Raw genomic sequence first — 25,556 nt, forward strand, 5'->3', positions numbered from 1 at the left:
TTCACTGTTTTTTGTTATAGCATGAGGTTGTATCACTCACAATATTAAATTATTATCCTCCACAAGCCTTTTACCAAGAACTGCACATTCCAAACTTGTGTTGCCCTTTGCTTCTCTTTCTCAATTTGGCAAGGAGATCAAGTGATTGCTGGATTCAGTGGTTTTCCTAGGATCTTTTGATCTTTTTATTGTAGTGATCAGTTTACTTTGGTTAAAATTCCTTTGGAAGTGGTAATAGCCTGTACTGATGCCTAATCTTTTATCCATTTCCCATTTTTTTTAGTATTAATAGTTTAAACAGGTTGGATAAGTTCTACATATGTTTACATTTTTATTCTTTCTTTGAATATGCTATTACTTTTACTACTTTCTATAAACATCTGGTTTTGAGTACAGAAAGCTGATTCAGAAATGTCTCCCACATCTATAATCAGTCATTTCATGTCTATTATTATATAATAAAATTCACTTTTATTTGTGATGTTATTCAGCATTCATGATATCTAGAAACTGTTGACTCTACTCATGAAGAAGTATTGATTTCTCTTGTTTGTTACTATTGGATTGTATTTTCTAGTAGATTTTACTAATTTCTCCTTGCCGGTCTTTACACTGAAGACACTAAACATTAATATAAATTCTGGTTTAATTTGGATAATTTTTAGTTAATTTGGAGTTTTTAGTCTGTAATTCCTCACCATCTACAAAAGATATTGATATGTTAGCTATAATTATCTTTACAGTAGTCTTTTTTGCAAATAAGTCATGAGCTCATGATAAGCCATGAGCACTGCCATATAAGATAACCAAATATCCTATGAAATGATTATTGCATATGTGATCAACTCTACCAATCCTCAAAATCAACTTTACCAATTCCTCAATTTGCATATTTAAGAATTCCCTTCCAATTATGTATACCTTCCTTTGTCTTCTATGATTGTCTAGGTTAATATGAATCAGTTATTCCAGTAGTTTGCTCACTGAAAAATTGCCCTCACAATTTAGAACTATCCCAAAGTGGAACATCCTCCTGCTGGAAGTCTGATTTTTCCCCTTGGTCTTCAAATGCCTTCAAGGCCATATGACAATTTATTAGGAATGGTGTAGAAGAGTCAGAGATCTTAGATCAAGGAATGATAGGACTTTCATGACAACTTCCTTATTTTGCAGATGAGGAAACTGAGATACAGGGAGGTGAAATAAGTTACTCAAGATTTACCCCTTTACATTAAGAATCAGAGGCAGGATTCCTATTCAGATACAGTTTGCACCACAAAATGCAAAATAGTCTCTTCTAATTCAAATTTTATGATATATGTCCTTAGGATTCAGAATAAAAGAGTGAAAAATCATAAACTGAATTTTGAATAGAAAATTATTTTGCCTTATTGATTTTTTAAGTAGAGAAAACATTTTATTTTTCAATGGGCAGTAGTATTTGGATAAATCAGGAGAGCTAATGGTACTACACACATATATATGCATATATATGCATAAATATGTTCATATACACATATACATTCACCTCTGTACATCAAGGGAATGAAAAATATTATTATTTAATACCATTTTGAGGTCCTATAACAAGCACAAATAAAGTTTAACTTAAATGTTCAGACAAGAAGGTGCCTGTTAGGGAATGTTAAAAATGTGCTATATGACTATAATGAATAATTACTGACCTCAAAGAAATTACAAATATAACTACAGAGAATCATAGGAAGACTTAAGTAAGCAGAGCCAAGAAACCAATATAAAAATAACTGCAATATGTAAAATGAAAAAAAAATAATTGTCACAAAATTGAAAGTGAATGCTGCAGAATTACAAAGATTAAGCAAGACCCCAAAGAAAAGATATGAAGAGATACCTCCCTCAACTCTTTTTTCAGAGTTGAAACATCATCTAGTTAATATAAAATGTTACATACATTTTGAACTTTTTTGGTGTATTTATTGGTTTTGCCGATTTTTTCCCTCTTCCTCTATTTCTTTGAGAAATTATCCTCGTAACATGGGATGGTTTTCTGGAAGGGACAGGAAAAGGAATATAAAGAGAAATTTAGGCAATGTAAAAAGAAAACATATCAATAGTATAAAAAAACCCTTATGTTTGGAATTGCTATTAATTGGAAAACATTTGTTTTTCAAGCATGGACTTACAGACTAGTGAGGATAATTTATTTAGATTCTTCCAAATGATATAAAGTCATGAAAAGAGTTAATGGGAGTCTCTCCTCTTCTGGGACTGGGGCTCCTTCATTCAACATGATCAACACTTTTTAAAGGTGTATATGGTATCTACCTCCATGATTTTATTAGAGATTTGGGAATTAAGTGCCACTCTATGTGATCCTGGGAGTGAAATGGGCCAGAAAGGAGGCCTTATTTATTCTGGTTTGTGATCATTTGGGTTTTATGAGAAAATGTCCTCAAAACATGAGTGATCCTCCTTCTCAAAGGATTACTCTCCAAAGGATATGTTTCTGTTTCCTTAGGAATATCAAAAACTAAAATTGTCAACTAGGTATAAAAAGTAATTTCTGGTATGTACAATAAATATTTTGGTGTTTTTCATGTTAAAAAGAGAATAAGACCTAAAAACTGCTGTTATTCCACCACTAAACAAAAAGTGATCCCTAGGACTTCTTTTTTCTTTCTTTCTTTCTTTTTTTCTTCACAACAAAGATTTATTTTATTTTTTCCAGTTACAAGTCATTTTCAAAAGATTTAGAGTTCCAAATTTTTCTCCCTCCCTCCCTCCCTTTCCTACCCCCTCCACAAGACAGCAACCAGGTTATATATGTACAATTCACAAGTGCTCTTTTCATTAGTTCTCTCTATGGGGGTGGATAGTAAGCTTCCTCTTTAGTTCCTTGGGATTGTCTTGGGTCACTGCATTGCTGAGAGTAGTTAAGTCTTTCACAATTGCTCATTGAATAATACTGCTGTCATTATGCACAATGACCTCCCAGCTCTGCTCACTTCACTATACATCAGTTCATGAGTCTTTCCAGGTTTTTCTGGGATCATCCTATTTGTCATTTCCTATAGCACAAAATCATATCACCACAATCATATACCACAGCTTCGTCAGTCATTCCTCAGTTGATGGACATTCCCTTGATTCTCAATTCTTAGCTACCACAAAGAGTTGCTATAAATATATTTTGTCCAATTTTCCCCCCTTTTCTCTTTTTCATGATTACTATTGTTAACTGTTTCCCTTCCATCCTATTCTCTTCCCCACGATATTATCTATCTTCTTTCATCCCATTCTTCTTCAAAAGGGATTTTCTTCTGTCTGTCCCCTGCCCCAGAAGAAGCCCTCCCTTCTTTTGCCCCTCTCTCTTTATCCCCTTCCCCTCCTATTTTCCTGCAGGGTTAGAGAGATTAGTCCACTCCATTGAGTGTGTATGTTATTCCATCCTTGAGCAAATTATGATGAGATTGAGGTCTTTGAGCCAATTCTGATGAGTGTTAGGCTCATTTACTGCCCAGATTAAATAGATTACTCTACCCAGTTGGGGGTGTGTGTGTTAATCCCTCCTTGAGGCAACTCTGAGGAATTTATGGTCTTTGAGCCTTTTCTGATGAGTGTAAAATTCATTTACTGCCCTGCTCCTTCCCCATTCTCTTCCTCCACTCCATAAAACTTTTCCTATTTCTTTCACATAGGATTTCACCTCTGACCTTCCCCCTCCCCCAGTGTATTCCCCTCACCCCTCAATTTAACCCTAAAGTTGTCATCATGGGGAAACTAGGTGACCTAGTGGACAAAGCATCTACCCTGGACCTAGGGGGATCCCAGCCAAAACCCCGGCCCCAGACACAAGAGTGTCATCCACTGCATGACCCCAGGTATATCCCCCAGCTTCAATTTTTTATGATTTTCTAGGGTCTTGTATTTGAAAGTCAGATTTGCCATTCAGTTCAGGTCTTTTCATCATGAATACCTGAAAATCCTCTTTTTTATTAAAGTCCCATTTTTTCTTCTGAAAGATTATAATCAGTTTTGCTGAGTAGGTGATTCTTGGTTCTAATCCCAATTCCTTTGCCCTCTGGAATATCATATTCCATGCCCTACAGTCATGTAGAAGCTGCTAGATTTTGTGCTGTCCTGACTGGGGCTCCACAGTACTTGAATTCTTTCTTTTTGGTAGCTGGCATTGTTTTCTCCTTGACCTGAGAGCTCTGGAATTTGGCTATAATATTCCTAGGAGTTTTCCTTTTGGGATCTCTTTCTGGAGGTGATCGGTGGATTCTTTCAATTTCTATTTTATCTTCTACTTCCAGAATATCAGGGCAATTTTTCCTGAGAATATCTTGGAAGATGATGTCTAAGCTCTTTCCTTGATCATGGTTTTCAGGTAGACCAATAATTTTCAGATTATCTTTCCTGGACCTATTTTTCAGGTTAGCAGTTTTTCCCAGAAGATACTTCACATTGCCCTCTAATTTTTTTTTTATTCATTTGGATTTGCTTTATTGTGTCTTGGTTTCTCATAAAGTCACTAGCTTCCATTTATTCAATCCTAATTCTTAGGCAATTATTTTCATCAGAAAGCTTTTGTACCTCCTTTTCCATTTGGCCAATTGGACTTTTTAAGCTGTTGACTTTTTTTTTCATGTCTTCCCTGCATCTCCCTCATTTCTCTTTCCATTTTTTCCTCTACCTCTCTAACTTTATCTTCAAAGTCCTTTTTGAAGGTCTCTATGGCCTGAGACCAATTCATATTTTTCTTGGAAGCTTTAGATATAGGGGCCTGGACATTGACATCTTCCTCTGAGAGTGCACCTTGATCTTCCTTGTTACTGAAGAAACTTTCAATGGTCCTCACCTTTCTCTGTCTGCTCACCTTGCCTTTCTTTTTCTTGACTTTTAGCTCCTTAAAGTGGGGCACTGTTTCCAGGCTGCAGTATCCCAAGCTTCCAAAGTCCCAGGTGGTATGATTTAAAGAGGAGTAGGTTCTTCACTTGCCTGGCCTGTTCCCTGGTCAGTAGATGACCCCAGAGCAACTTGCTAATCAACCCGCTTTGTGTGTTGTGCTTGTCAGCTCTTATGAGCCTGTGCCCCTTCCCTACCTAGGCTACTGCTACTCAAGCCTGCCTCCTGGTTCCCAGCAGGGGTGAAAAACCCAGGTTCTGCCTCAGCACCAGCTGAGACCCCTGTAATCTTCCCCCTGCCAAGGGCTCAGTCCTCTCACCAGACTGTAAGCTTACTTCCAGACAACACTGGTGCTTTAGCTGATTCAGAGGCTCTGGGGGTCTCCTTCTCTGCTGAGGCCTTCCTTGGACTGGATCTGTGTCAGAGTGACTGTGGGGTTGGGCTCCATTCCTATCTCAGCACAGCAGCTCCCTCCTTCTGACCTTCCAAGCCATTCTTCATTAGAAGATGATTTCAGAACATTCTTCTGTGGGTTTTGCTGCTCCAGGAATTGTACAATGGTATTATTTTGATGTTTTTTGGAGTGATTGTGTCATGAGGTGGAGAGCTCACTGCCTTTCCTTTGCCATCTTGGTTCTGCCCTGGAAGTCCCTCTAGGACTTCTTAAAAATGTTCCTGTTTGGGGGCAGCTAGGTGGCACAGTGAATAAAGTACTGGCCCTGGATTCAGGAGGACCTGAGTTCAAATCTGACCTCAGACACTTGACACTTACTAGCAGTTTGACCCTGGGCAAGTCACTTAACCCTCATTGCCCAACAAAATAAAACAAAACAAAAATGGATCTTCTTGGCTCTGTTCTGGACCCAGGCATTTGGCCCTTACTCCCTTCAATCCTGGGAACTTCTCCCTCTAATCAAAGTGGAATGAAGCACTTTTTTCTCATAGTTCATCATTAAACCACAACTTTGGATCCTTAGATACTTATAGATTGAGGTTGTGCCTTAGTGCCAGGTCTCCTCAAAATGGTCTGAGGTGGATATTTCAATGTGTATTTATTTCCTGCACACAAGAAAAGTTTCAAAGGTGGTACTCATTAACAGAATGACTTTAAGAGTATTCAGTAACTTACAACTACTGTTACACCCTTTCAGAAGGCTCATACTTAACAGCTCCACATAAAGTAGACAGGCTGTATTTCACCCAGGTTTCACACTCTCCAAAAATTTTGAGGTCCACATCTCAGGGCAAAACCAGTCAGCTTTGGACCCATGGTTTCATCCAATGGTGACCATCTTCTTTAATAATTCTAGAGTGGTTGGGAATTAATCCTCTCTGGGCACCAGGACCCAAGACTTCTGAACTGCTTGAACTTATAGAGTTGCCTTCAAGCCCTGCAAAATGAGACACATCTCTTTCATACCTGCTCAGCTAGGATCAGAAAAGAACTAACACAAAAGAGGCAGGCAGACTGATACCCAGACTCAGTTTGGCCAGATAGGGACTCATGCTTACTATGTCATGTGTTCATGGCTACTTAGCACCCAGGATAGTTAGGGCAAGCTGCCCCTCCACCTTCCTTAATGGGAAGCAGCTTGTTCTGTTATAATTCACAGTGGAATGGAAGAAGGCACTGAGGGTGGGGTCATTTTACTTTAAATATCCCCTGAGTCATCAGCTCTTTCTGCTCAGCTTCCAATAAAAGGGGATTGTCTTGTCATCTCAAAGCAACAAGTCCAAGTGGAGATGTGTCGTCCTTGGCAAGGTCAAGTTTTTGTATGCCCTCTTCAACTCAGATAACAATAGAAATGAGTACATAACTTTTAAAAAATTGAACACTTGGAATTTACTTAAAATTTTAGTCATACTTCATCAACCACCAGAACAAAAAATCTGGAAAGGAACTTCTGAGACCAGTGTTCTGGCTGGAGCAAGCACTGCATGCACCCTTCTTGTCATCTCTCACGCTTAATCCTTTAATCCTCTCTTCCTAAAATTGTTTATTTTAAAATGTGAGCCGGGCTAAGGATGTCACAAGTCGAGCTGGGGGCTTTCTCTTTAAAGAAGCCCTCCTTCAGAACCCACCCTGAGCAAAGCAGCTGGCACTTCATATGCTGAGCATATGGCTCAGCAGTCCCGACACACAGACACAGCTGTGCATCTCTGCTACACAGGTGTTCTCATTTTAGTCTTCTCGAAATTCTGACACAAGGCTGTTCTCCACTGGGAAGTATGATTTGGCCATGTTATTTCCTAGTGACAGTGGATACACCAGCATAACAATAACAGCAGCAGCTGCGTTCATAGCGTAGCCCTCTTGTTCAGATTCAGCGGGAGGCTGTGGGTGAGAGGTCATGCTTGAAAGACCCAGGGCGAACGTTCTGGTTTGACTTTTTGCTTATATCTAGTCTCTTGTCTTCAGTCCTCTTTCTTTCACTTTGTAGCATCTTGGGTGCTCTTGATGTGGATGGGAAAGTCCCTGAATGTGGGAGGAAGGAAGGATATTGGAGGTCGAGAATTGTGAAATGAAAATGGACATCTTTGGCTTCTGCCCTTTTTTTGTCAAGATGTTGGAAATCTCCCTCCATTGTTAGGTAGCTCTCAAGGTTTCTAAATGACTGAACTTGTATGAGTCTCTTAACTTTCCTAGGCATCTGACAGAAGTTACCATGAATATAAAAAGAGATTTCTAAAACCTAGGCGACAAAGAAGAAATCCCCTTTTGGTTTCCACATTCCCACAGCAGACTCTTTTACATAATAATTTCAGTCTCACCAAAAATATTTTAGAGTGCAGTGCCCAGATGTTTTGAAGATTTTTTTCCCCTCCAAAGATGACAATATTTAAAGGCTTTCCATTTCTTCCATTTCCTTGCTATCTGAGTATCAGGCAACTAAAACAGCTGTTTGTTAACTTACACATTAACTAATAAGTTCAGTCAGGTTTGGAAACAAAGGATGTTTATATAGGTTATGATGTTAGCGGAATCTAGACCCCGCCCTTCTCTCTCTCTCTCTCTCTCTCTCTCTCTCTCTCTCTCTCTCTCCTTGTTTTCTCTGTCTCTGTCTTTCTATCTCTCTTTCTGTGTCTGTCTCCCTCTCTCTCTGTCTTTCTGTCTCTCTGTCTCTCCCTGTCTCCCTCTCTGTCTTTCTATCTCTTTCTCTCTGTCTTTGTATCTCCCTGTCTCCTTCTCTGTCTCTCTCTGTCTCCCTCTCTGTTTCTGTCTTTCTGTCTCTGTCTCTTTGTCTCTCTCTGTCTCCCTCTCTGTCTTTCTGTCTCTGTCTCTCTCCCGCTCCTCTCACCCCTTTCATCTTTCACACACACATAATCATGCTCCACTAAAGTCCTATTTCAAGGTCTTATTGTAGTCTGGGGGTGACTTTGTATTTTCAAAGATTATACCAAGAAAGTTCAACTCTCATAGGTCAGGTCTGGTGTCAGATATTAAACCTGACATCTGAGGATCAGATGGGCATAATAACAAGATGATTAGGCTCAGTAACTTTCAAAAAACATTTATTAAGTCGGAGTGTCTGTAATCTTCACTGGTACCTCCAGTGCTCCTTTTGCCTCCCCCCTCACTTGCCCATGTACAGATCCTTCACACCAGGATTGCTCAACTTTCCCATCCATCCTATAGACCCCTGACTTGACCTACATGAATACAAACCAGACTTACATTCGAGATTAAAACCAGGATATGACAAATGTAGAAAATATCTCTGATGGGAAAGACAGCATGGAATGGCAGGTGGATAAACCAACCAGGGAGTCCGGAGGAGCTGGACTCAGGTTCCATTTCTGACACATCCCGATGGCCTTGGTCAAATCACTTAACCTCTCAGTGACTCAGATAACTATAAGTTGCAAAGAAGGTGCTGACCTGCATTAGTAAAGTAAGTGAAGGAAGAGAATAGGAGGAGGAGGAGAGACATTTTTCTGATAAAATAGATCAACAACTCCCATAGTCCTGCTCCTACAGACGATATTCTTATTTCTGAGTACTGTGGATCCTAACAGACATATAAAGTCCATGAAGCTTCATATTCAATGCTAATACTTGTGTGGCTGAAGAGGTTGCTCAGGGACTGACCATCCTTTCCACATTATGTACACATTGACTTCACTGGTCTGTTGCTGGAGAGTTTGGGGGCAACCACATTCTGGAAACTTCTTTCATGATCAAGGGTAAAAGTAACTCTCACCCTGGTTTCCACCTACCCATCTCTCTGTGACACAGAGTATGCACAGGCTCCCATTTCCCCCCTTACCTTCCTTACTCTGGTGTAGCACATTCCTCTCCTTTGGAGCTCTTAAAGATTTTTATTGTTAGTTGCTATAAGGGAATAGCAACTTGGTCTAGTAGGAAACTTTTTGTGGAGATAGGAAACTTGGGTTTGAATTCTTTCTGTCTCTTATGCTTACTAGCTTTGTGACCCTGAGCTGTGTAGCCTCACTTAACTTCTTTGAGACTCTATTTTCCCATCTGTGAAATAGGAATACTTGTTCTCCCTCCACTTGGTTAGTGAAGAAAATGCTTGGTGCCTTTACATCAATGTGTGTAATTATCATAAAAGACTGAAATTACAGAGCAAAGTGACAGAAATACTATATCTTAACTTTAGTTTCCATATGCATGTAGTGGAACCATGATGTGTTTTTGGGGAAAAAATTGTCCTGACTACCTTAGGAGAAATCTATCTGGAAAATAATTTTAACATAGAAAAAAAGTGTGTGTGTGTGTGTGTGTGTGTGTGTGTGTGTGTGTGTAGATTGTTCTGTGAAAAGGAAGGGAAAAAAGTAAAATCCCAGATTGAAGTGACCTCAGAGGTTATCTACTTCAATACCATTCATTCTATAGCTAAGAAAACTGAGGCCTAGTGAAGCTCAGCAATTTTTCCAAGCCCACAAGGTAGGAAGCATCTGTAGACTTTAAGCCCACATCCTCTGATATGTTCTTTCCACTGCACCTAGGAAAAGGTAAAAATAGGGAAGGGTAGGGGGTTAGATTTGTGGTCTAATCAGTGTGGTTACTCTCTCTTATGGGAGTAACTCATCTCTCCCACATCCTCCCATAAATTAGCTAAAGAAAGTCCACCAACACGTGGATGTTTTCTTCTAGGATGATTAATATTATGTTTATAACAGTACAACAGAACATAACCCAAGTATTCCTTACACATGCTAAGTACCTGCATGTCTCTATTTCCAATTTTCTATTTCCTGGGTGACATATTTTATACCATGTCTTACATGAGTGATGATGGCTGGAGGTTACTCATGTCTATAATGTATCTTTTCCTTGTCCTTTGGGACACCCACTCTTTCAGTTCTTTGGAAATTGTAATTATTTCATGAATAATAGGAGCAGCTAGATGGCACCAGAATGCATAGAGTGCTGAGCCTGAAGTCCAGAAGACCTGAGTTAAAATTCAGCCTCACGCTAAAGAATGCCTTCCTGGGTTGTTGGGAAGATAAAACAAGATACTAATTGTAAAGTGGTTAGCATGGTGCCTGGCACACACTAAGTGCTATATTATTATATATGTTACTATATTATATACATTAGCTATTATTGTTATTAAATGTTAACTATTATTATTATTAATCATTATCAAAGTTGTGTAGCACCACTGGAAAAATAATGTTGGAGTTTAAAACAACAACACTCTACTTTTGTTTTTGTTTTTGCAGGGCAATGAGGGTTAAGTGACTTGCCCAGGGTCACACAGCTAGTAAGTGTCAAGTGTCTGAGGCCGGATTTGAACTCAGATCCTCCTGAATCCAGGGCCGGTGCTTTATCCACTGCGCCACCTAGCTGCCCCCAACACTCTACTTTTAAGCCATGAAACAAATAGATTGATAAATCTTAGAACATGTTTCTATTTCTAGGGCTCTCCTATTCTTTTCAACTTTTTTTACTTACTTTATTTAAATGGAGGTAGGAGGAAGAAATGCAGAATCAGACCAAGCTTTTGTAAGAAAAATAATCTCATAAAAATGTGGAGAAACATCTGCGTTTTATAATCTAGATGTTTTTGTGTCTACAAAGATAAAAAAATCCCCAGAAATGTAACAAAAAAATTAAATCATCAAGTGTGGGACTGCCAAAGAAGTAAGTGAAGTGTCACTTATTAAACTCAGCCCTTGGAAAGAATATTTCCTAAATTTTCTTCTTTGTAGGCAAATCTGGACTTCCTTAAACACTTTTATATAGGTAGTCACATGTACCAGGCACCATTAATTCTCCTCATTTACCTTCTGATTTCTTCTATTGTTTTTCTTTTCACTTTTATCAAGTATTTCACATAGCACCTGTCAGTGGGTACCATGTGAACAAGAATCACAAGTTACTTGTTTGGGTTATCATGGCCTCTTGTAAGACAGCATGGTTTCCTGAATAAAGTCAAGGAGACCTGAGTTCATTTCCCCCTTCATACATATCTATTGTGTAGACCACTTCACCCCCTCAAAGCAGCTGCTAAGACAATAAGTGGCAGAGCAGGTGCTGATCTGCATTGGTAAAAAGAGTTCTCTAGACCAGTTTAAATCACAAGTCTGGTTAAAAACAAAACAAAACAAAACAAAACAACCCTCGACCTCCATAAAAGTTAGAAAGAAATGTAATTAAAAAAAAAAACAAATTGGATACAGAATTAGGGGAATTTTAAAAAAGAAATATCTAGCATCTGCCAAAAAAAATTGGAAGTTGAAAAGTGTCATGAATTATAATTCTGGACTTTCAACTCTGAGAAAGTTTATTTTAATGTCAAAGAAAAAGTCTTTTTTCTTGTATATCTATGTGTATATCTATATAGATATATATGTATGTGTTTAATGTTACTAGTTGCTCTGGATTCCTTGGCAACTGTGCCTCAGTTTCCTTATCTGTAAAGCAGAGGAAATATATGTGTGGTTTTGAAACATAGTCACTGAACAGTGGTATTAAGAAACTAATTCAATCTTTCTTCAAAATTCTTCCTTAAATTTGTTCTTTTAATAATTCTTCCATTCTTTTAAGAAAACAGTTTCTGCAAGGGTTGGTTATCAAAGCCAGTTTGTAAAAGCTGCAGCTTGCTTACTTTTTGTTAGGCTAATGCTTGAAGAATGATTATATTTGAATTGCAAGTTGTACTTAGGTAATAACTCCCAGCTAGGGAAATGATAGTAGCTGGGATGCTTTAATTGATTTTAGGATTAAAGTAAAAATTGACTTTCTAATTTTAGGATCCAAGCTGGTGCCAACATCTCAGTGTAGGAACAGTCCATATGGAACCTTGCCCTCTATTTTTCAGGTACCTAGGAGAAAATAGGCATGACCTCTAAAGGCTCTCAGAATGGATCATGAGTCCTAAGAAGCCAAATTAAGTCTCTCTAATTACTTTTAAAGCAGCTGGACTTTCACTAGGTCTTTAACTATAAAAAGGCCAAATCAGGATACTTTGCTTTGATGGGACAGTTCCATAGACCCAGGCCCCAGGGTGGTTCAGATTTAGTATCCATATTAATTAGTTATTTAGTTATAGTCATCCAGAGTTACAGGTGAAAGGGACCAAAAGTGTCCTATGACAAGTGAAGATGGGGAAATATTTAAAGGGTAATTGAGACCCAACAGGTCCATCAGGTTCTGGGCATCTCTCTAGGGGCTCCCTACTTTTAGTCTACCAACTATTTCTACTTAGTTAATACTAGATTAGAAGGGTGCATTCTCATTAAAGATTTGTCTTAGGACTAGTAACAGTTAAGTGTTGATGAGAAAGTACTATCCAGTTTAATATATTTCTTAGTGAGAAAAAAAAAAACTGGCCATGGAATAATTATTTAATATTATTTTTGGTTTTTGGTCTGGACCTGTGATTTCACTACCTGGGACGCTGAGAGGTTAAGAGACTTCTATAGCTAATATATGTTGGCGACATATTGAATCCATCTTCCTGTTGTTGGTAGTGCTCAGTCATTTCAGTCTTGTCCAACTCTCTGTCACCCCATTGGGGGTTTTCCTGGCAAAGATCCTGGAGTGGTTGGCCATTTCCTTCTCCAGCTCATTTGACAGATGAGGAAACTGAGGCAAACAAGGTTAAGTGACTTGCCCAGGACTACACAACTAGTAAGTGTCTGAGGCAGCATTTGTACTCAGAGAGATGAATTTTGCTGACCACAGGCCCAGCACTCCATCTACTGTGCCACTTTCTGACTCTAACACTAGCCTTTATACCACAATTCTGCATCTCATGTTTAACTCTTTTATCAAAGACACAGTGGGCTATTTTTAAAGTGTGATATTGTTTATAAATTTGGTGTACACTTTGCACAAATTTAGACATTAAAGCATCTACCACCATCTGGTGGTATTGTGTTCCAATTGCAAGAAAAGTCCTTAGGAGGGAAAAAATAGCCTTTTCAGTGATAAAATTGTAAACCTAAGATTATAAATCAGCAATAAATGTCACAGCAGACAAAACGATTTGAGATCCTCAAAAGATAAATATGCTTTTGAAGTGCAGAAATTGAGGAGAATCACATGGGGCTAAATTCTCATTCTATGTAATCCTGGGAGAAATGGCCCACGATTATGTAGGATGAGAATCTGGCCCAACTGGTGAGCTAGCAGTTATTTAAGAAAAAGCTCCTTAGGCCAAGGAATCTTAAATTGCTTTAGCTTCAAAATGTGCCTGATCACACTTTGATGCTAGTTCAAGAAACTCTCTTTCCAACACTGCGTCAAAGTGAGAGCTACATAGTTTATTAAAGCGGCTAGCTTGAAAAATACTGCTGTCCCTTTGCCCTCCCCCAGCTGCAAAGTCCCAGGTTGAGCTATGATTTAATAAATTTATTCTTAAATAAAAAATCATTTTTCCTTTGGCCCTCCCCCTCCCAGCTGCAAACTCCCACCCTGTTTTGAGCCATAATTAATACATATGTTTAAAATAAAACTCCTCTTCTGTCCTCTGCCCTCCACTTCCCAGCTGCAGATTTCCAGCCCCTTCGTGGTTTTTCAGCCCCCAGATTACAGAAATATTTCATAAATATATTAAAAAAAATTGAAATTCTCTCAGGGCCTTTTCCAAGTGACTGTTGTCACTTCTCAGGAGTCCTTTTGATTGCTTCAAAGATGGATGAGGCTATACTCTTTCAGAGTCAAAAACATCGCTATTCAAGTTGCTACTATTGCCATTTTATTTCCAGTTAGATCACATCTTCACACATTTTAACACAACCATACATTGACCTCAGTCACACCCACTCATTTTAGAGATAAACACAATCACACAAATGAATATTCAAGAGCTCCAGCTCTATCTGCATTGGGGAGGATAGATTATTCAATGCTCCCTGCCTATGTGAAAGGAGGAATCATGGTCTTCTGGCTTCCATTTTCTAGGGAGAAAACACAAGGATCCAGATTCTCTTCAGGGAGAGGCCTGAAGAGGGAGAAAAATGAAGAAAAAGCCAAGGCAAACTATGAAAGAGGAGCCAACTTCCTGATCTGTTGTTTCCCTAGAAATCAGGGCACCATCCGATTTGTTTGGGTGATCTCTAGTTTTACTTTGCTAGACAAACTTAAAAAAACAATAATAGCTAACATTTATATGCCAGGCACTAGACTAAGCACTTTATAATCCTTATCTTATTTGATCCTCACAAGAAGCCTGCAAAGTAGAAGATATTATTATTCCCATTTTGTAGAGATTACCAAAGTTAAGTGACTTGTATAAGGTCATACAGTATGTGTTTGAGGCGGGACTTCAACTCAGGGCTCTTTCAGACTCTATCCCTTCCTCCCCCTAGAGGCTTCTGCTAGTAGTTTGTTATTCTATCAGAACCACAGAAGCACAGTGAATTCATTATTATCTGGAATGGTCAGGCATGCTGACTAATCAAATATTCTTGTTAATAGAGTGGCAATTCATAGACATTTAGGGAATACATATAAATTAACTAACTTTTCTTAATCCATTATGTCAAGATGCACATTTCAGCATAGCAAAGTATCAATCTTAGAAAATGATAGGTAGAATTTCTGATCTGGGAGGGACCTTAGGATACAGATCTACTCTAACTCCTTTCTTTCATTTTAATGTTTTATTGATGGCTTTAAAAAAAATCACACAATTATTTCTCAGTTTAGTTCCCAATCTATTGAATCCTCTATGATAACAAAGAAAAACAATTAAACAAACCTACTCACAAAACAGCTGCAGCTTAGAGAATTGGTGATATTCCATGCCCATTACCCACCATCTTTCTATTAAGAGAAGTGGTTCTTTAGTCCTTGACTAAGATGGGTCATTTCCTCTTAGTGTTGTTTTTATTTTAATTATTGTAGTCATAACATATATTCTTCTCCTGGTATTTTCTACTTCTGTTCAAATGTGTTCTTTCCAGGTTTCTCTTAAATTCCTTATATTTGTTATCTATTTTATTGTATATGTTATTATTACATAGAATATATAAGTTATATGTTACAATCATGTTAAACATATTTGCACATTAGTCATGTTGTGAGCGAAGAATCAAAACAAATGGGAAAAACCACGAGAAATAAAACACTAAAAAGTGAAAATAGTATGCTTTGATCAGCATTAAGAATCCATAGCTCTTTTCCTAGATATGGAGAACATTTTCCAACATGAGTCTTTTGGAATTGTCTTGGATCCTTGCATTGCTGAGAAGAGCTAAGTCCATTACAGATGATCATTGCACAATGATGTTATTACTATGTACAATGTTCTCCTGGTTCTGCTCACTTCAATAGTATCATATAAGTTCATGTAAATCTTTCCAGGTTTTTTCTGAAATCCACCTGCTCATCATTTCTTATAGGACAATAGTATTCCATTACATTCATATAGCACACATTGTTCAGCCATTCCCCAACTGATGGGCATCTCTTCAATTTCCAATTTTTTGCTACCACAAAAAGAGCCTCTATAAATATTTTTTGTACATATGGGTCCTTTTCCCTGTTTTATGATGTCTTTGGGATACAAACCTTGTAGTGGTATTGCTGTGTCAAAGGGTATGCACAGTTTATGGCCCTTTGGGCATAATCCCAAATTATTCTCCAGAGCACAACTCTACCAACAATGCATTCTGTGTTCCATTTTTCCTATACCTTCTCCAACATTTATCATTTTCCTTTTTTGTCCTCTTAACCAATCTGATAGGTATGAGGTGGTGCTTTAGAGTTGTTTTGATTTACATTTCTCTAATCAATAGTGATTTAGAGCATTCTTTCATATGACTATGGATAGCTTTAATTTTTTCATCTGAAAACTGCCTGTTCATATCCTTTAACCATTTATCAATTAAGGAATGACTTGAATTCTTATAAATTTGACTCAGTTCTCTATATATTTGAGAAATGAGGCCTTTATCAGAAACACTGGCTGCAAAAATTGTTTCCCAGCTTTTTGCTTTCCTTCTAATCTTGGTTGAATTGGTTTTGTTTGTGCAAAAACTTCTTAATTTAACATAATCAAAATGATGAATTTTGCATTTCACAATGTTCTCTATCTCTTTGGTCATAAATTTTTCCCTTCTCCATAGATCTGACAGAAACTATTTCTTGTTTTCCCAATTTGCTTATGGTATTACCCTTTATTTTTAAATCATGTTCCCATTTTTACCTTATCTTGGTACACAGTGAGAGATGTTGAGCTATACCTGGTTTCTGCCCTACGATTTTCCAGTTTTTCCAGCAGTTTTTATCAAATAGTGAGTTCTTATACCAGAAGCTAGAGTCTTGGGGTTTATCAAACAGTATATTAGTATAGTCATTTATTATTGGGTTTTGTGTACCTAACCTATTCCACTGTTCTACCACTCTATTTCTTAGCCATTACCAAATAGTTTTGGTGATTGCTGCTTTATAATATAGTTTGCTAAAATATTTTTGTATAGTTTTGTACCTTCTTTATATTATAATTAGATTAAAATCAATGGAGACTTTGCAGGAAACAAGATCATTGAAACTTGAACAGAAATGTGTATGAAGCCATTCTTCTTCTTCTTCTTCTCCTCCTCCTCCTCCTCCTCCTTCTCCTCTGCTTCTTCCTTCTCTCCTTCTTCTGTAATTTATGAGTATAGTCTAGAAATAAACACTATATTGCCATTGGAGGGAATGAAGGAGGGAGAGAGAGACAGAGAGAGGGAGAGAGAGGGAGAGAGAGGGAGAGAGAGAACAAACTGAGCGTTAGAGGGTGATATGGTCATCTCCAAGTACACCTATTAAAACTGCTTTTGGCTGAGCACCCAACTGTACACACACACACACACACACACACACACACACACACACACACACACGAACAGTATCCTATTTCTATACATACACATATGCACACAAATGAACTTCAATATCCTTATATTATCTTCTCCTCCTTAAGCTATACATGAGACTGATTGGTCAAAGAAACCCCATTTTGCCACTTAGGAAGTAGATGCCCAGTGGGATTAAATGACTTTTTCATACCATATAGTAAATTAATTGTACAATTGGATCTTGAACCATCTCCACAGAGCTATAATTTTTATTTCATTTGATTGGTTGACTTCCTTTTTGCACAGCATATTGGGCATTAAGGACTAAGAGAAAGGTAAGAAACAGGTCAACCCAGGTCAACATTGTTTTGTTTTTAAAGATTCCATTTGTGGCTCTACGGGTTTATGAGTTTGTGCTTTGGACACCTGGTTCCTAAGAAGTCAAATCTAAACACTTCAATTTCTTGTTAATACTTTTGTTGTTTTCTCATTAATGTTTGTTATTTGTACATTATGGTTTCCTCTTCTGTTGCCTTCCTATGGATCAGTGCTACTTTTTGAAGTTTAACTTTTTTGCACATATTGTTGTTGTTTTCAACAGTAGGATGGATCACCGGGAATATAATTAGAATGGAGGTTATGGGATGTGCTTAATCAGCTTGAACCAAGAGATCATGAGCTGTGATTGATCAGGGTGCATTTGTATGTTCAAACCCTTTCCCAAGCAAAGGGGGTCTGTGTAGATAGTAAGTCAGTCAGTCAATTTATACATTTATAAAGCACCTAAGTTACTATGTAGCAGACACTGTGTTAAGCGCTAGGGATACAAAGAAAAAGAAAGTCAGTCTCTTCCTTCAAGGAGCTCATAATCTAATGGGGGAGGCAACATATAAAAGGCAGCTGAAAAGATGAAAAAAGGGGGGCAAAGGAGGATGAAAAAGGTACCTAGAACATGGGCACAATACAATGGAGTACAGCTGGTAAGAAATGAAGAGCTGGTTCTTTAAATGGAAGCCTTAGAAGAAGTTCTTTGCCCTGTATGTATATAGGGGTCAGAAAACAGATGTAAAGAAATTAAGACCCAATTAATACTCAAGAACTGAGTAGTGGAGATGAAAAAGCCAGAGGCAGTGGCTGAGGCCAAAAAGCTGAGGCCAAAATTAGGATCATAGTATGTTCTGAGAAAGGACTGAGGTGATTTCCAAGGTTCAGTCTGCATGAGACCAGTAACAAACAAATAACAGGGTATAGAACAAGATAAAGCAATATTTCAATTAGTCACACTCAACTTTTTGGTGTTTTATGCCCAGCCCACCTTAGCCATTGACTCCAGGTTTTTTTTCTATGTTTCGTTGCTTGTTATTTCAATGAAGAGTATTGCTCCTCATTGCAACAACTGAGCCCACTCATCAGATAGCTGGAGGCATCAGGTTGTATGCAATGGAGAGGGGTCACAGAATGGGGATTGCCATTCTTCTATTCTGAATATGGATTTTTCCTGAGAAGTTAGGGATCACTCTTATGAGCATACCTAAATCATGGCAGGAACACACTGAAGACTCTGAGTCTAACTTCCTTGGTCATCTACTTTTTTTTTTAAACAAAACAAATTTATTTATATATCAATGTTGAGAGCTGGACTAGAGTTTTAAAAAAAGGAAAACAGTATGATACAGTCCTGTACAGAAGAGAGAAAAGATACACACACACACACAAGATGAAGGGAAGATAGGCTGGGCAGCCAGGGTCAGGGCTCCTGGCTAGTCAACCTGTTTCACAGAGGGTTCCAGCAGGTACTTTTTAAAGGCTGTGGGGTTTGTCCAAAGTTCAGCAGCCTGTGTGTTCAATGGGCTGTCAATGTTAGGTTCTCCCAGCAGATTCTGGACAGATAGTAGAATGGTCCTGACATCATACAGAGCTGACCATTTGTCCTTGAGGATGTCCAAACAGAGCCTTGGGTGTCCACATTAGGATGGTAAAAAAGTGTGACAAATTTCACAGTGGGAGTATTATGTGCGTAGCCATTGGGGAACTCCAGGGAGAGCTTGTCTTCATATACTGTCCCAGAAGCCCCGTGGATGGTCCCAACCCATTTGAAGAGATTCCCAGACTCTGGGAAGGCAGAAATTCCTTTGTTTCCAGACATCATTAGGGTCATCAATTCCTGCTGTAACTTCTTGCCCACAGATCCATGGGCTGCACTTGCCCCAGGCTCAGTCCCCTTATGGAAGGCTGCGGGGGCATTGGCAGTGGCTGTGTCATGGTTCTGTGAGGCCATGGGGGACTAGACATAAAACAAGAGAAACTCCGGGGCAGCAACTGCAGGGCTCCAGGCCCGCTTGCTGGCATTTGAATTTGGCCATCCACTTTTAATGCCTTGAGCATTGAAAACACTGATGCCACACAGTGGATATTAGTCGATGAGATCTCAATAATTAAAAGATTTTCCACACTATCTCTTAAAGCTCAGTCATTAGGGTTTTGTTTATTTGTTTGGAATCACTTTTCTCCCTTCTCTCTGTAGCTCCATTGCTTCATATATAAAATAAGGTAATTAGACTTGATGGTCTCTAGGTTTTCTTAGGTTCTAAATCTAGGACTCCCAAGAGCCTTGTTTCAAATGAAAAAGTTCTCATTCAGCAAGTCCCTATTTCCCTAATTCTTGTTTGTTTGTTTTTCATAGATATATCACATAGGTTTCTGAGCCACATTTCCCGCCTGCCTAGGAAGAGTTTTTACTTAAATCAGATGGGGAGAAATGCTGTGAAGTTTGCTGAGCAAACTGACAGATACTGAATGGGCTGAAAAAACAGATGGGAAAAAAAATCTAGGCTTGCAGGCAGCCAAACTTCAGGAAACAAAATCAAATGAAGAAACTCATCTTATCATTTGACAATCACTGTGCATATGACATGGGGTTTCAGTCATTCAATATTTTCACCCAGATTCTGGAAATTTGGCCTAGACCAAATCCCTTGGTTATGAAAAGATTATATGTTTGGGGACACTCCTTTTCCCAACACCAGGTGTTGCAATGCACAGAAAGAGGATACACCTCTGGGGCTCCCTGGCTCTCTGGGGTTTTGATAGGTGCATAGCTAACATGTCTGCTTTAAAAACATGACCACGATACTGAAATTCTTTTGCTCTGAGTCACATTCTACTTCTAGACACAGAGCAACAAGCCATATAAAGCTTTAATTGGGTCATTAAGATCTTGGAGAAAAAAAAAACAAAAAACAAACCTGGTTATTTAAAAAAAATAACTATTTCCTTTTGGATTCCTTAATGATCAGAAGCTCCCACTCCTTTCTGGGGTAGCTTTTTGGTTGTCATAGCTAATGTTATCTTAAATTACAGCTGACATTAGGTGAAGCTATGATCAGCCCACCCCATAAACACAACATGGAAAAGCTATTTTTCTATCTAAAATTCTCATTAGAATAAGAATTATACCTATAGGGATAGCTATGGCATTTTATTATATCATATAATTAAATTTTATTTTTAAATATTCATGATAGTTTAATGCAGTCTTACCACAAGACCAGACTTTTTAAGGTTATAATATATATCTTTGTGCTTCCTCTTCCTCCTCCTCCTCAATATTCATCTTTTACACCCCACACCCACATTACTACTCCCTTTCATTTACTCTGAAAAGGCCACAGGAAAATGCACATGCCCCAACATGAGACAGCCTATTAATTATGAAGGGAGCCTTGGGGAAATGAAGTATTCTCTAAGATTGAGTGACTATATCACAAGAAATGAATTAATCTCTCTTTGGGACTAGCGTACTTTGAGATCAGTAGAAGAAGAAATTTATAGTATGGGGCCATAGTCACTGGAGTGGATAATTTACAATTGGATACTGAAGACCTAATAATGATTGTAGCAGATTAAGTCCTATTTAAACACACACACACACAAAAAAATTCCTAAAACCACCTAAATTTTATCTCCCTTCCTAAAAACTAATGATATAACTCTTCTTTCTGTCCAGTTAAAAGTGAAGAGTCATGCACTGTGACTGTCAAAGGGACCCACCTAGAAAGAGAATAAAAAGCCCACTGAAGAAACAATATGTGAATTCTGCCATGACTGTGCTCACAAAGTATGGTTTACTTCTGACTGACCTGTGTCAAAAGACAGGAAGTCAAGACCCTTTTCTCAGTTCTATGTGTGTGGCCCATTTGGCAAGATATTTTGGATGTCACTTCTGCTACCATTTCATTGGCTCATAGCATATTATAAAAAGAGTGCAATTTTTTAAAAAGTCGACTGAATTAGGATTTAAAAAAAATAACTTTTGATAGCTCATGCCTAATGAATAAGGAGGAGCCATCAAATGTTTGAGCAACCCTTATTTTAAAAAAAGTTAATAAGAACAAACAAGTAACATCAATTTTTGCCTCTAGGAACTAATCAGATTCTAGGATGGAGCTGTGGAGTCAGGAACACTCATCTTGAATTCAAATATGACCTCAGACACTGAGTAGCTGTGTGACCCTGGGCAAGTCACTTAACCCCGTTTGCCTCAGTTTCTTCATCTGTAAAATGGGCTGAAGAAAGAAATAGTAAACTGCTCCAGTATCTTTGCCAAGAAAACCCCAATTAAGTTCTTGAAGAGTCAAACATGATTGAACAAACAACAGTCCTTTGACAGTTTTATTTGATATGCTGAGGCAGTGTTGCATAATGGGTAGTGCTGGACTTAGAAAGACCTGAGTTTGAATACCATGCATAATGCTATCTTTGTGATACTGGTCATGTCATTAACTATTCTGACTCTTTATTTCCTCATCTGTCAGTAAAAATAGCATGGGAATAGCACCTAACTCATGGACTTGTTGAGAGCATCAAATGAAATGCATGCATTTGCAAATATAAATGTGAGCTAATGGTACATACTTTCTGGCACATTCAACAGCAACCAAAATGGATTAAGCACTTCTACTCAAGGAAGTGGATGAGGTGATATGAATGCAAAGGTAAAAATGACAGTATCAGCCGAAAGAACTTTATAGTCTCTTAAGGAGATGACTGCATACAAATAGGTCCAGCTAGGATTATGCACTGTTTTCTTCCCATTGCTGTTAACTGTTGAGGAAAGTTTGGCTCATCCCATCTCCAAAGTCCCATATCCCCTATGCTGGAATTCTAGGGAAGCAGCCTGAATAATTTGAATAACTCTCCCTAGTTCGCCCCACAGTAGTTACTATCCTTGGGAACTTAGGAAAATGACAGGCAGACACACACACACACACACACACACACACACACACACACAAAATAAAACAACCTGGAGCAGGCTCCTAGAGAATTATTTGGAGAGGTAGAGCACAGAAGTCTCCTTCTGGTAGAGGAGGTGAGGAGTCATCACTATTCCATCTTCTGAGAACTGGGAAATTGTAGACAAATTAGTGAGCAGAGTGGTACTGAGCCAGAAAAACACTGGAATAGAATACTGAGCAGAAAGGAATGAGAAAGGGAGCAGTGACCTCAATGTTCCACTGAGTCCTCAGTAATACTGAGGAACCATGCCAGGGCAACCCCTGTTGTGACTGAGGCCATAGAGTCTTCTGATAAGTCAATGTCATGAGGTCTCATGAGTTCTGCCTAAGGATTATTTATATTATTTAAACTTTAAGTTAATCAGTTGCTTCTCTGTGCTGCATTGAAACAGACATACCCCCAACTAGTCTTGAAACTGCCTCTTCATAATAATAGTTGACATTTATATAGATGAGCTAATTTAACATTTGTGAAACATTTTACAACATTGTTATTGTTATCTTTAGCAAGAACTCATAACCTATGTCATCCCCATTATACAGATAAGAAAACTGAGGTTCAGAGATTGAGACATGTCCAAGGTCACATATCTATTAAGTGTCAGAGCCAGGGGCTAGATGCACGTATTTTCTGACTTCTAGACTAGGAGCCTTTCCATGATGCTCTTGGGTGTTCTTCTTGTCACATACTCTGAACATAGAATTGACACTAAGGTCTTATACTTAATCCCCAGTATTCAACACACATTCTGCACACACTTAACAAATATTACATGCTTACTCTCACTCAAAAACAACCAATTCCACTTCAGTCACTCAATAACCACTCCATACTTTATTACAAAGATACCCTGGGGCTAGATTTTACCAGCATAAAAGGAACATAGGGATGTTCTTTAAATAGTCTAGGAGAATAACTAATGATTTGTTGATAGCTGCTCTGAACACTGTGTCTTCCCCACATAGATGTCTGCTTACCCCTGGGGTTCTTGCCATTAACATTTGTAAGGGGAGATGGTGACAACCCAATGGGCAGTCTTAGATACTCAAGTTCCCATGATGTCTGAATGGGAGCAATGAGCCATAGAAAGAAATTCTTCAAATTGTACCTAATTCATTCTTGTCATTTCAGAATCTCTGAACCAATTATTACATAAGTATGATATGAAGTGCAAAGGAGAGGTAGAAATGAAGTGGTCTAAGAAATTGGAGAAGAGATTACTTTCAGCTAAAGAGAGGCAGCTAGATGATATAATGGATAGAGTTCTGGCTGAGGAAGACCTCAGTTCAAATCCAGCCTCAGAAAGAGGTTGACCTGGGTAAGTCCCTTAACCTCAGGTTTTTTTTTTTTAATTTTGTAAAATGAGAATAATAATAGCACCTACCTCCCAGGTTTTTTGTGAGGATTAAATGAAATAATAATTGCAAAGGGCTTAGCATATTGCCTGGTACACAGTAGGTGCTATGCAAATGTTAGCTATTTTTATTATTGAATGAGAGAACCAGAGATGACTTCATAGAAGAGTTAACATCGGAGGTAGGTGAGTAGAAGAAAAAAATGATTTCAAGAGACAAAATAAATTCTGAGAATGGGTAATGGACAATATGAATGTGAGAATGTGACAAGCAAGTTGTTGTAGTTAGCCATGTCATTTGACTGAAATCTACAATATGAAAAGAGTAGTAATGAAATAGGTCTATAAAGATAAGTTAGATCTAAACTGTGGAGGGTCTTAAGGGCCAAGCTGTTTGTATTTTCTGCTAGAGGGAAAAGGGAATCACTGAGGGCTCTTGGATAACATGGTCAAACCTGTGCATTATCAAGAATATTGTGTGTTTAAAAAAAAGAATTAGAGAAGAGAAAGTGGAAGCAGGGAAATCAATTAAGAAGCTAATATAATAGTTTTGATGAAAGCTTATGAAGGTTTAAACCAAGGAAGTAACAACATAGGTGGAAGGCACCTACTATTGAGAACTATCAGAGATGTAAATTTGAAAAATCTTGGGAAATGCTTGAATAGGTGGAGTAATAGAGATGTAGAGGTCAAAGATGATGAAGCTAATTGAGACTGTGCTTGGAGAAATGATGAAAATTCAGCAGAAATTTGGGAGGGGCAGGTTTTGTTGGGAAGATAAGTTCAGTTTTGAACATGTTGATTTTGAAGTGCTAGTTGGACATTCCATTGGAGATGTCCAGGAGAAACTTGGAAATGTGGGACTGAACTTTAGGAGAATATTTAAAGTTGGATCATATTTTCCTTTCAACTTATTCATGCTGCTGTTCCAAGACCATTTGAGTACTGTCCAGCAAGAGAAGGCTTTCTCTCTTTCTTCTTGGGGTAATACCCACTATGTGGTCCCAGGAGGTAAAAGGTAGAACACAAGAATGAGTTGCTTTTTATTACTGTGGTGGCAGTTGTTTATTTTACGTACTTCCTGAACTGTGTCTAAGCCATAACAAAGAATTTGTTTTTGACCTAATATTTGTCAAAAAAGGAAATACTTGCTGATCAGAGGTTAAGTTTCCTTTTCCTTTTCCCACTTTCACTTCTTCCTTCCTTCTTCCTTTCCATCTTCCATCCTTCCCTTCCTACTTCCTTCTCTTCTTCCCTCCCTCCTCCCTTCTTTCTTTCCTTCCTACTTTTCTTCCTCCCTTCTTTCCTTTCTACCTCTGTCTCCCTCCTTTCCTCTTTCTTTCTCTCTCTTTCTTTTTCTCTTTTTCTTTCATTCCTTTCTTCCTTTCTCCCTCCCTTCTTCCTTCCTTCCCTCCATCCTTCTCTTCCTTTCTGCCTCCCTTCCTCCTTCCTTCCTCCCTCCCTTTCTTTCTTTCTTCTTCCTCTTCTCCCTGTCTCTCTCTGCCTGTCTCTGGCTCTCTATGTCTCTGTTTCTGTCTCTGTCTCTTTTTGTCAGTAGACAACACTGAGCCAGCAAACCAGAAGCATGTGAGGCCCTCCAGCAAACAAACATTTTCCATTCACATTTTGAAGAGAATAATTAAAAAAAATAAAAGCTAAATAAAAGAACCCAAACAGCAAACATTGTAAAGCCATTCCTTTTCTAAATAAATAAATAAATAAATGGTTGGTGCCATGTTCTTTCATTTTAAAA

General features: G+C 38.3%; 2 protein-coding genes across 2 annotated transcripts in view; one reads left to right on the plus strand and one right to left on the minus strand.

The window, feature by feature from the left end:
- DKK2 (dickkopf WNT signaling pathway inhibitor 2) overlaps positions 1-25,556 on the plus strand; it is a 152,582-nt gene that overhangs the window by 34,355 nt on the left and 92,671 nt on the right. The gene's annotated exons all lie outside the window — the stretch shown is intronic.
- LOC122731607 (ubiquitin-conjugating enzyme E2 C-like) lies at positions 18,912-19,429 on the minus strand. The gene is made up of 2 exons (XM_043971834.1): positions 19,185-19,429; positions 18,912-19,104 (listed from the first exon to the last, which is right to left on the minus strand). Exons 1-2 carry the CDS (start codon positions 19,427-19,429, stop codon positions 18,912-18,914), a joined length of 438 nt encoding a protein of 145 aa, XP_043827769.1.

Source organism: Dromiciops gliroides, chromosome 6, assembly GCF_019393635.1.
Source record: "Dromiciops gliroides isolate mDroGli1 chromosome 6, mDroGli1.pri, whole genome shotgun sequence".
Lineage (NCBI taxonomy): Eukaryota > Metazoa > Chordata > Mammalia > Microbiotheria > Microbiotheriidae > Dromiciops > Dromiciops gliroides.

Bases quoted from the DNA above. Each gene is read 5' to 3' on its own strand.
- LOC122731607 (XM_043971834.1), bottom strand. From the start codon at position 19,429: ATGGCCTCACAGAACCATGACACAGCCACTGCCAATGCCCCCGCAGCC. The intron at 19,105-19,184 runs GTTCCCCAATGG...TGGACACCCAAG, and splicing joins GAAGACAAGCTCTCCCTGGA to GCTCTGTTTGGACATCCTCA.